The sequence below is a fragment of the Corvus brachyrhynchos genome, unplaced genomic scaffold, assembly GCF_000691975.1.
Source record: "Corvus brachyrhynchos isolate BGI_N302 unplaced genomic scaffold, ASM69197v1 scaffold490, whole genome shotgun sequence".
NCBI lineage: Eukaryota > Metazoa > Chordata > Aves > Passeriformes > Corvidae > Corvus > Corvus brachyrhynchos.
In genome coordinates this window covers 487,257-497,997 of record NW_008235774.1, presented here as the reverse complement: position 1 = coordinate 497,997, position 10,741 = coordinate 487,257, and the positions used below count along the sequence as shown (strand labels likewise).

General features: G+C 36.8%; 1 protein-coding gene and 1 long non-coding RNA gene across 12 annotated transcripts in view; one reads left to right on the top strand and one right to left on the bottom strand.

The window, feature by feature from the left end:
* LOC108444780 overlaps window positions 1-1,180 on the bottom strand; it is a 16,250-nt gene extending 15,070 nt beyond the window's left edge. For both annotated transcript variants that reach the window (XR_001859464.1, XR_001859463.1), the window contains exon 1: window positions 1-1,180. This exon is cut by the window's left edge and continues 9,084 nt beyond it. This is a non-coding gene — a long non-coding RNA (uncharacterized LOC108444780).
* SLC4A10 (solute carrier family 4 member 10) overlaps window positions 1-10,741 on the top strand; it is a 125,749-nt gene that overhangs the window by 101,148 nt on the left and 13,860 nt on the right. For all 10 annotated transcript variants that reach the window (XR_001859461.1, XR_001859458.1, XR_001859459.1 and 7 more), the window contains exons 15-20: window positions 1,188-1,293; window positions 3,899-4,060; window positions 4,304-4,417; window positions 4,921-5,082; window positions 7,798-8,049; window positions 9,301-9,369. Coding sequence is in view for 7 of the 10 variants with exons in the window: in XM_017726578.1 (XP_017582067.1) it covers window positions 1,188-1,293; window positions 3,899-4,060; window positions 4,304-4,417; window positions 4,921-5,082; window positions 7,798-8,049; window positions 9,301-9,369 (865 nt within the window). In the remaining 3 variants the exon portion in view is untranslated. The remainder of the gene's footprint in view (window positions 1-1,187; window positions 1,294-3,898; window positions 4,061-4,303; window positions 4,418-4,920; window positions 5,083-7,797; window positions 8,050-9,300; window positions 9,370-10,741) is intronic.

Sequence of the window (10,741 nt, the reverse complement as noted above, 5' to 3'; positions counted from 1 at the left end):
CTGAAAAACACCCTGCTTCTTCCCCTATCTATATATTAAATGCAGCTGTTGTCACATGTATAGTATTGTAATTGAAATAAAATGTCAGTGTTATGTCCTCACGATGTAGATGGTAGAATTTCCTTTATAGAAAATCATACAAATCTAGATGAGTATTGTCATTTTGTGGAAAGATAAACAACCACATAGAAAATAGATGGTGTAGGTAAGTGAATAAACTGATACTCTGCTACAGCTGTAATGCAATTTATGCTCAGTGACTCTGCATGCAATAGTCAGATGTCATCCTGTCCCCAGCTACTCCTGAAAACTTTATCAGAGAGTACACAATTTATTTAAAGTCATCATAAGTACATTAAAATACTAGCAGGCTAGATGGTGCTATAGATTATTAAAGTAGGATTAATTTAAAGCGTATTGCAAAGCGCACTTGACATGTTGGATCCTACAGAGTATCCTGGATATTTTGAAGGCTTTGTCAAAGAAAAAGCCTCCCACAATTGCTTCAGAGTCTTTGAAGACTTAATTTTGATTTTAAGTTACCTATTTGCAGTATTGTCCTCCCACACTGCCTTGTCACATTTTGCATGTTAAATACACAATTTGAAATGAAAACTGTGCTTTTACAGCAGCTGTGGGGAAAGGAGGAACAAGGGACAGGGAGTTCAGAGAGCCTTTGGTGCTGGTGATCCTGACACTCAGAGCCCTGACAGTTGACTGGGTAGTTGGGAAGTTTTGCATGCAAAGGCACTTCTCCATCTGGGAAAGAAAGAGGATACAGAGAGTTTATCTGAGAAAATGTATCAGCCTGGAACTGTACATAGCATCTATTGTAGAGAAGTTTTAGGTATAAGAGGATGGAACAGGACTGGCACATTCTCAGTATTACAAACTGTGCTCAGAAGTATCAATAGACAAGGAAGAAAATAGGTGGTAAAACTTACTGTGATCAGTGGTTTGAATATGTCACGTTACGTACTATATATGCATATGCACCTCACAGCAAATTAGTAATAGCACTAGCTACTGAACTACAAACTGCTTCAAAGCATGCATTTACTGAATTCATTTGAACTAAAATTATCTGTCAATGTAGAGCATAATTTAAATGTATCATAAAGTTGATAATTTGGATTAATATCGGATATATCTTTTATTATTAAGGAAAAAAAAAATTGTCTTTTCAGATGCAATTGTGTGGAACCAGAACATCCTAGCAATAAAACCTTACAATACTGGCAGGACTACAATATATCTGCATCTGACGTGCCATGGGGGAACCTAACTGTGTCAGTAAGTAAATTTTGGAACTTAATAAATAAAGGCATAGACATAAATAATTTTGTCTATCTTACTGCAGCAAATATATTGTAAAGAATACAATTTTTTCTGATCGTATTTGTTCAAATAAATAATAAAATATGCTTAACAAAAATTAACATGGACTTTATAGCATTATCTCCTTTTGTAAGCTTTTTGCAGCCTCTGATAGTACACGTAAAAGCAAATGTGTGCATTTTATGCCCTGCTTTGGAACCTTCTTGACACACTAGCACAAGAGCTTGGCTGAGATTGAGTCAAACATGTCAAATGACAATGAATTTGTCCTAAATTCTGCCAGATGGCAAAACCAAAGTTCCCTTGTTTAGAAAGAGTCAAAAGCATATTCAGGCTATAAAAAAGAGGAAGGGGAGAAATTTTGTAGCATTTTCTCTTCAGTGATCACTTTTTTCTTACCTAAGTTCTGTAATTTTTTTTCCCAGGGGAGGAAGGGGATAAAGCTACAGTTTAGTGGGGCTTGCATGAATGTGTAACTAGTTTCTAAACAGTACACTTTTCTATGTTTAAAGGATTTATATAATTCAAGTTTGCCTTCTTCAAAGCGACATTTACAACTTGGTTAAAGTGTCATGTTGAGATTGGGCCACCGCTTTTTCTTGCAAATGGATCATTTCATTACACAGTCAAAGAGAATTGAGTGCAAAAGACACCAGACTGAAGGGATGTAACTGAATTAACCAAATTGTAGGCATAATCAAATTGAACACTTAAAGGCCAATCTAGTGGACTGTCTCCAGAAGATACTGTTCTTTTTTTTTCAAAGGCAGGAATGCAGAAAAGCTTGTGTTAAGTAAGAGCTGTCTTCCACGGCTGCTCTGTCTTGCTTCCATGCCTTGCTCTGAGCAGGGACTGCTCCTCAACTCTGTTGGTGTGGCAACAGCAGAAAGAAAGTTGAGAACTGCTGGCCTGAGGGATTCCAGCAGTCCAGAATGAATATTCTCAAAATTGCAGCACACTCTGAGAGCATCTGTGCAGGGGCAGACTCCTCCTCTCACTTTCTCAGATCTCTGACAGTGTTTTTCAGAGTACATTTGCAGCTGAGGAGATTTAAAATAACAGATTTTGTTTTAACTATAAATGTAAAAGACTGGCTGCATTATATAAAACCCTTAAAAACTTCTATGAAAGCTTGTTACCAAAACTCGAGTTTACATAGGTAGCAGTATAACTGACCAACTTTTCCCATGAGTCCCTATAGTTGTCAAAGAAATAACTGAATTTTTTTATACTTTCATGTCATTATTTCTTGCAAGAATCATCAAGAAACTTCTGTTCTAGAGAACTGCTGTAAGATATTAGACATTGCTGTCTGTAAATATTTGGTCAGACTCACCCCATTATGTCTCTTTTACTGCTCATATCTTCATGTATTTCTTGTGTCTAGTTGAAATGTTTCAAGTTTCTGAAGATCTGGATTCTCATTCTCTCTTAAAACCCAACAATTATTTTTTGCTATCAAGACAAACCAAGTGTGAGCAAAGGATTTTGAGCCAAGTGTGAAGAGGATTTTGGACCCAGTGTGAAGAGGATTTTGATGGTGACAAAATTCTCTTCAGGAAGCATGTGATGAACTTCATCCCAAGTTTACTGCTGTACCAGCATAAAAAGTTTTGTGCTCCTTTGTCTCACAAATTGCAGTTGTGGTTTTCTTCTATGACAATCTTTGCTCAAAGCCGAAGTTTCCCATAACGTTATTGTGCAGCAAGTCTGATGAGCCAGTGACACACTTGATTTAATACTAAAATATCCTGATCTGGCAGGATATTTCTGCCTGGAATCCCTGATTCTGGGTACTGCATTTCATTTTTCTTAGTAAGTGTGGAGGGATTGGGAAGGAGAAGGAAAGGATTGTGAGTCCAGAGCTGATAGCTCACATTTCTAGAGGTAGTCTTTATGATTTTAGACAACTAAGGATGGTAGTGGAGAAGTACTGGAAATGCTTTATAATGTATCTGCATATTGATCATAAATTACATTAAATATAATTGATGTTACAGATTTTGGGTTTTCCGGCATTTTATCAGACCTTTTTTTTAGAGGAAGACAATTTGCGGGATGTGCTGCCCCCGTGTGGTATTAAATGTATTTGGCTCCTCTTAGGCCACAAATCCTCAGCTTTTTCTTCAATTGCTGGGCCTGTGAAGTTAAAACAAAAGAGCAGTTCTTGAGAATGCACCAGGAGCAGCCTTTCTCTTGGTGGCTTTTGAAATTTGCTTTCCACACTTGGAGAGTCTTAGTAAGTGTTAATCTGTATTTGTACACAGAAAATAAATCAGCATACTTGTTGAATTTGAAATAAATCTGGTTTTGTATTAATGACTTTATTTATGGTATGCTTTAGTAAATTCGTAATTTAATATGGCTAAAAAAAAGATTCCTTTCAGAATTTTCCATGCAGACTAGATACAAATGTAGTGAGTTTTAAGTTTTAAAAGAATAAATATCTAAAAATGGTTTTACTATTACTAGTAATACAATTTGCTTGCAATTTAGGAAAGAAAATATTTGTGTAAGCATGGGTATTTTTTAGAACAATACTATTTTCTCTCCCTGATAGGAATGTAAAAAGTTTCATGGTGAGTTTGTTGGAAGAGCCTGTGGTCATCACGGCCCTTATGTTCCAGATGTCCTCTTCTGGTCTGTCATCTTGTTCTTTTCTACAGTAACGCTCTCATCTACACTGAAGCAGTTCAAAACTAGCCGATACTTCCCAACAAAGGTGTGTGCCATTATTTCAATTTAAAAGTTGTCATTAGTCATGTCTAAGTATGAATTTCATCTGCATTGCAAACTCAGTTAACTGCTGGTGAAGTAGACAGTGCATCTTTCCTCTGCTGGAAACTTGTATTAGAATAATCATGGTTTTAGCTGTAAGCGAAAAATGTCTTAAAACAGTGAAGAAAAGTCTTAAATTGTACGTGAATGTTTTAGTTAAAATTGTAATTTCTCTCAATAATTGTAGGTACGATCTGTTGTCAGCGATTTTGCTGTCTTTCTCACTATTTTGTCCATGGTTTTAATTGACTATGCCATTGGAATTCCATCACCAAAACTTCAGGTTCCAAATGCTTTTAAGGTCAGTTGTTGATAAATTACACTGCATTATCATTTTGCAAAATAATCCACTATAATGGGTTTATACTTTTTTATTATCATCAGGGAGTAGTGATACTATTTTAAAATTTTTGTGTTCACAAGGTATTAGGCAGCCTCCCTGATTTATGAATCATGTAAGCGAACCTCTCCCATCAGGCCCCTTCATGCATCCTAATGTCATCTCTGCAGAGATTAACAAGGCTCCAATCACCCAAATCCTAGACTACTGTAATGTTCTGGGGCTTCTTCCAAATTCTGGGTTTACTGTATAAAGTGCAACCAAGTCTGTAATATTCCAGATGATTTTATTATATGTAATTTCTTGGTTTGGCATCGTAGGAAGTTTAGCATTTCTTTAGTGCTCTTACATAGTTCGGTTTTAAAGGAAATCATATCCTAGTAATGTTTTGTATGTATTCTTGTGAAGTTGAAATGTAAATAATCCTTACACTTCTGACTGGCCATGCCTGACTGTTTTTATAGCCCACCAGAGATGATCGTGGCTGGTTTATTACTCCTTTGGGGCCTAATCCGTGGTGGACAGTGATAGCTGCTGTAATTCCAGCCCTGCTTTGTACTATCCTTATCTTTATGGACCAGCAGATCACAGCTGTCATTATCAATAGAAAAGAACATAAACTAAAGGTATTCAGTCAAAATTGATACTTTTCACTGTTGTTTTCTGCTTCACATTATGTAATGTGCACCCATCTACTTGAGTATGCTAGTTTGTTATGTTATATAGAACCCCTTTAAACTTTTATGGTTTCTTTCTTTGTTGGTCTGTGTAGTACCTGTGCCCTGTGTCAGTGATCCACTGCCTTACAGAAGACTTTATGAATGTAATTGGGAATACAGATTCTGAATTAAGAAAGTGCTATCTTCTGTGCTTTATTGGAAGTATGATTCATTCACTTAAATAAAAAAAATGCTTCAAGTTAATAATCTTAAATACCATAATATTAATTGCCTCTTCAGGTATTGACAGTCTTGTCCTACTGTATTAGATTTTTAAAAACTACTCAGGGGTTATTTTGTAATATCAGCATTCTTCCCTCTCTTCATCCTTCTCTGTGGTTCTACCCATCCTTTTTTTTTTTTAATGCCCTTCCTATCTTAAAGAAGGGAGAAGAATAAAACTGAGCCTTAGAGGCACAATGGGTTCTTAAAACAACATAGGACAACTTCCTGCTCTGTTCTCTAACACTTTAGTTGCCTACAGATGGAGAGAGAAAAAGGGACATCACCCCTCTGAAAAACTGTTGGGCAAAATCTAGCAGCAGGTTTCTGTACATGTATATGCAGCAAGCTTAGGCTTTTTTTTGACATACTTTTAATAAGCAGCAATCCAATCCCAAGTTGCTTTAGCAAATGCATTTGCAACCTTCACTTTGCATTGCCTCTTCTTGGATGATTGTGACATTTGATATGTTCTTTTTTTGCCCTCTTTGTCAGCCTGGCTCTTCATGTCAATCCATAGCATTGCATGTGGTTAACTTGACAGATGCAGGAATTTGCTGCCAAGCTTTGGAATGTGTTTTTTCAGCACTGGCATCTGGGAGTCAGATGGTCCTCCTGGCTGCCCCCTTGTCTTGCTGCGTTTTAGTTTTGCTGGGGTCTGGTGTAGCATCACCTGTTGCTATGCTTCCTTTTCTTCCCATATGTCAGGTTCCTCAGATCATGTATGAATGTGAGGAAATGCTCTCGGATTCTGTATGCATTAGCAGATACATTCCTCATAAATGTGTCAGAAGGTAAAAAAAGGTGTCTCTGTTAGGATTTAGAATTAAACTCTTTCTTTGAGTGCATTGTGCCTGTAACTAATATCTGTGTTTGACACATCTCTTGAGTTTTGTCAAGATGTGTCTTGGAGATAAGGCTCATAAGCACTTTTGGGGAGTGAGGGAAGGTTGCTAGAGTTGATTCTCTTCATTTTCTTAACTTTTCCCCCCTTTTAAAATAATGTAAGCAAATAAGATGGCATTTTCATTTTGATATGTGGCTTACATTTTCATAAACCCAGACGCTTCCCGTTTTAGAAGTAAAAGTTGTCTTCATAAAGAAATGATTTGTTTGCTTCCAACTCGTTTTCCCCTCTTTTTTTATACTTCCCATAGCAAATTCTGGATAGTGCACATTTCAGCTTTTGGCAGTCTCTGTAGCAAACCCTTCCAAGTTTAGTTTAGTTACTTTTTTTATGTCAAAAGGCATTTGCATGGGTTTACAGGCAAAATTATGGTTCAACATATTCACATTGTCTGCATGAACATCACTGTTTCATCAGACCATGACACTGGATTTGTTGCCATATTGCAAAGTTTTGTGGCTAACTACCTGACTTTTTAAAGGAAAATAGCTCGAGCTGCTGCTTGCAGCTGTGAGGAGGTCCTGGACACGTGCTAAAATTGAAATGAAAGATCCCACTCAGCTATGGTAGCAGATATCTGTAGAATCAAGCTTGATGCATTGATCATTTATCTTTTTCAAGCGAAGTTTGTAATTGCAGGTTTTTAAATTTATCTCAGATTTGACCAAAGGGTTTTATGCAGTACTACAAAAGCAATCCATTATCCATCCACCTGTAGTATTTGACTACTGCAGAGATGATCCAAACCCAAAGGTTTTGTACTGACTTTTCATGTGGATATTACAATGCTATGTTTGAGTAAGGACACCAATAAACCAGTTCCTGATTTTATATTTTAATTTAATGTATCTTAATTTCTAGATGTCTTATCTAAGATTGAAAGTACATTAGTGAAAATGTATTACTATCATGTGCTTACTATCTTAAAAAACTTTAAAAGGATCAGTGTGGTTTTATGGCCCTTTCTATCATAAGCTGACTGCAAATGTTAGAAATTTTTGTGTAGGGACCAATAAAAAGACATATTTTTCCAAGTCCTGTGTCTGAATGGATGGATGGAGGGCCCACTAAGATTAGTGCCGTGGGAAGTTGGCAGTGCAGCTGGATGTTCTGCTTACTGTTATCCACAGAAGAGACTTAGTTAAAATGGAAAATATATGTATTTTCCAGTGTCTTACCCGCATCCATTTTATAAACAGGAAAGCTGTTTGGTGTCCACTGTAGAGTGGATTTGTGATACACTTGACTTGTAACTGGAAAGAGCCCAGTAACACTGAGCATTGAGTGTGAACTAGTGCGAATTCCCCTTAGGTAACCAGTCTGCCATCACTACTGACCCAACCTGGATAACACACAGAAGGAAGCTGTGTTTTTCCTACGAGTCACAAATGTTTAATTGTCTCTAGCTGTTCATTAGGAATGCCTGCCAGGAGTGTTCTCCTTAATTCAGATGTCATTTTACATCTTCTTTCTGTCCTTACTTTTTTTAACAGAAAGGATGTGGATACCACCTCGACCTTCTCATGGTGGCAGTGATGCTTGGTGTGTGCTCTATTATGGGATTGCCGTGGTTTGTTGCAGCCACTGTCCTCTCTATTTCCCATGTGAACAGCCTCAAACTGGAATCAGAGTGCTCCGCTCCAGGGGAGCAGCCAAAATTTCTTGGAATCCGGGAGCAAAGAGTCACAGGGCTCATGATTTTTATCCTTATGGGCTCATCTGTCTTTTTGACAAGTATTCTGAAGGTAATTTGGGGAAGTAAGGGAGCATTAAGGAATATCTCAATGAACATGTCACTGTTGTTACTGCATTATTTAATGAATGCTCTTTCCAGGCACATTACTAACTAACATAATGTTACACAATGAGAGTCTAAAGGGGAATTCTAATTTTGCTTAATAAAGTGCCATGGGACTTCTAGCATTTTGTAAACAAAAACCTTGTAATGAAAATCTGGCCTGACTGAAGTCAGAGGGAATTCTGCCACTGAGCTGTAGTAGATGATTAACACTTTGTCAATACTTTGGGCCCATGGCAAATTAATCATGAAACAGTCTCGTTACACCAATATAAAAGTTTTTTAGAAAATTTTAAAAAATTTATGATTTTTGAGTAATTTAAAAATACTTTTACAGTTGCAAGAGAAGTTCTATGGTTCATTTCTTGGAAATGAACATGAAAATTACCTCATGCTTCCTGCATATTCAACACAGCTCACCAGTGTCCTGAAAATGGGTGTCTAGTTACATGCATATAGAATGCCATGTGTACACTTAATACTTTTTAAAGAACTATCTGGCCTCTATGAAATCAGTGAGAGTTTTGGCACTGGCTTTAGTAAAACCAGAATTCAGCCTTGCCTGTTGTCACAGTGGAGGTAGTAAGCCCTTAGAAATTGTACTTCCCAGCAGTATTTTATTAAGTATATCATAAAGCCTTCACTTTGAAAACACACAGAACATGCATTTTGTGTATTTAGTATTTCTAACAGATACTTATCTATGGACATACTCCTCTACCTATGTAGTGTATGCTGAGAACATGAGCATTTACAATAGTCTCTCACAAAATCATTCCATAGACTCTTTCACCCATTTTTAAATGCTTTCAGCACAAAATATTTCTTCTAGCAGTAAGAAATATTTTGTGTCTCTCCAAAATTTTTCTGAGCAGTCTTTTAAGTAAAGAATTTAAGTATAAATTAAGATATACATGTTTTTGTGTAGTTTAGTTAATTTTATTAATAGGGAATAAAGTATATTGTAATAACTGGCCATGAGAGGAAAATAAAACTACAGAGCCAGATTCTTCTCTTGCTTTATACTCTGAGAAACATTATTAATTTATAATTGAGTGACTCTGAATTTACAACTTGTCTGATTAATGCAGGCATATGGCACTTTGTATTTCAACTGTTTTGAATGTCTTTCTAGAAGCATTTAAAATTGTTAAGTAGTATTTAATATGCTCTTCCCTTTCTCTGCTTGTTTGTGCAGTTTATTCCTATGCCAGTGCTTTATGGAGTGTTTCTTTATATGGGTGCTTCATCTCTAAAGGGAATTCAGGTAAAATGGATTTATGATGAGTGTGTTATTGATGATGCTTTCTATAAAAAATATAGCTGTTCTTACTGTATTATTGTATTATCTTTTGTGTATAATCTTAAAGGAATGTTGCCAACCTTAAATTTTTGAAAATGACTCATTTAAAAAGGAAAATGGGTTCTCTCTAAATAGAGTATTCCCTTTAGGTAATGTGCTCCACTTTTTTTCCTATTTTTTGGGTGTTGATTTTTCTGTTCTCTCTTGTTATCAAGGGAATTTTGCCTGAGCCTAAAAACTGAGTAATAACTGTCAGGGGCTCTTCCCTCTCTGCTGCCTCCCCATTCACTTGCTTGCATGCTGCCTTTTCAGCTTCCAAGTTCCTTTGCAGGGCCACACTTGATCTTGAACTTTGCCTTTAAGGCTAACTTGCCCTAAAACTAACATAAGTGAAATTTCGAAGGTCTTCCCCGTGCAAATAAACACTCCAGACAGGGAGGGGGGAACTGTTCCAAGCCACAGTACTTCAGGGATGAAGGGTCAATTCTAGTGGAAGGGCAGGATTCCTGCAGTGGCCTTAGGCAGGTGGCAGAAACCAGGCATTCCAGCATTCGGGCTGGGGTTGGTAATGGGATCCTCTGTACTATTTCTGCAGCATTAAATGGCACAGTGTCAAATCCTTTAGCCCAGGAGGCATTGACACACCTTCCAAGACAATTGAGAAAGAAAAACTACATGGTGAAAATACAAGTTGTACTGTGAAAAAGGTCAAACACAAAAAGCAAAGAAAACGTCTGATTGTTTCTTTCATTATATTTGGTTGCAAGTTACCTCCATTTGTAGGCAAAGCTGGGAACATTTTTTTTTTTTTTTTTTTGGACTGGTGGTCTCTATTCAGAGACTCTTCTTTTATAACTTTGCCTATCTCTTATCATTTGGGTTGATATTCTAAGAAGTGTAGTTTGGCTGCCTAGCTCTTATCCTTTGGGTTGATATTCTCAGAAGTGTAGTTTGGCTTTTACTGAGGTTTAAATAATTTCAATTTAATATGGTTCAGCTGTTTCTCAGAACAGGGGTATGAGAAAGTACACTATTGAGGAGTGTTTTTAAGGCATGCTGAAATCTGGCTATCTTTACTTGGAAAAGTGATAGCATCCCCCTCCTTATCTCCCTCCTCCATGCTGGGACAAGGAATGGAGATTTGATAAGATGGCTTTTGTGGGAGGATGTGCTTTTTGCTGTTTCTGTGAAAAAGAAATCTGCTCAAATCTGGCCAAATTATAAGACTTTAAAAAAATGCAGTTTGCACATGCTCAATAAAAATTTCCAAAACTTGACATTGCTGAAGGCTGTGTGAATATAGCATAACTCATCCATGCAGGGAGAATTGGTGTAT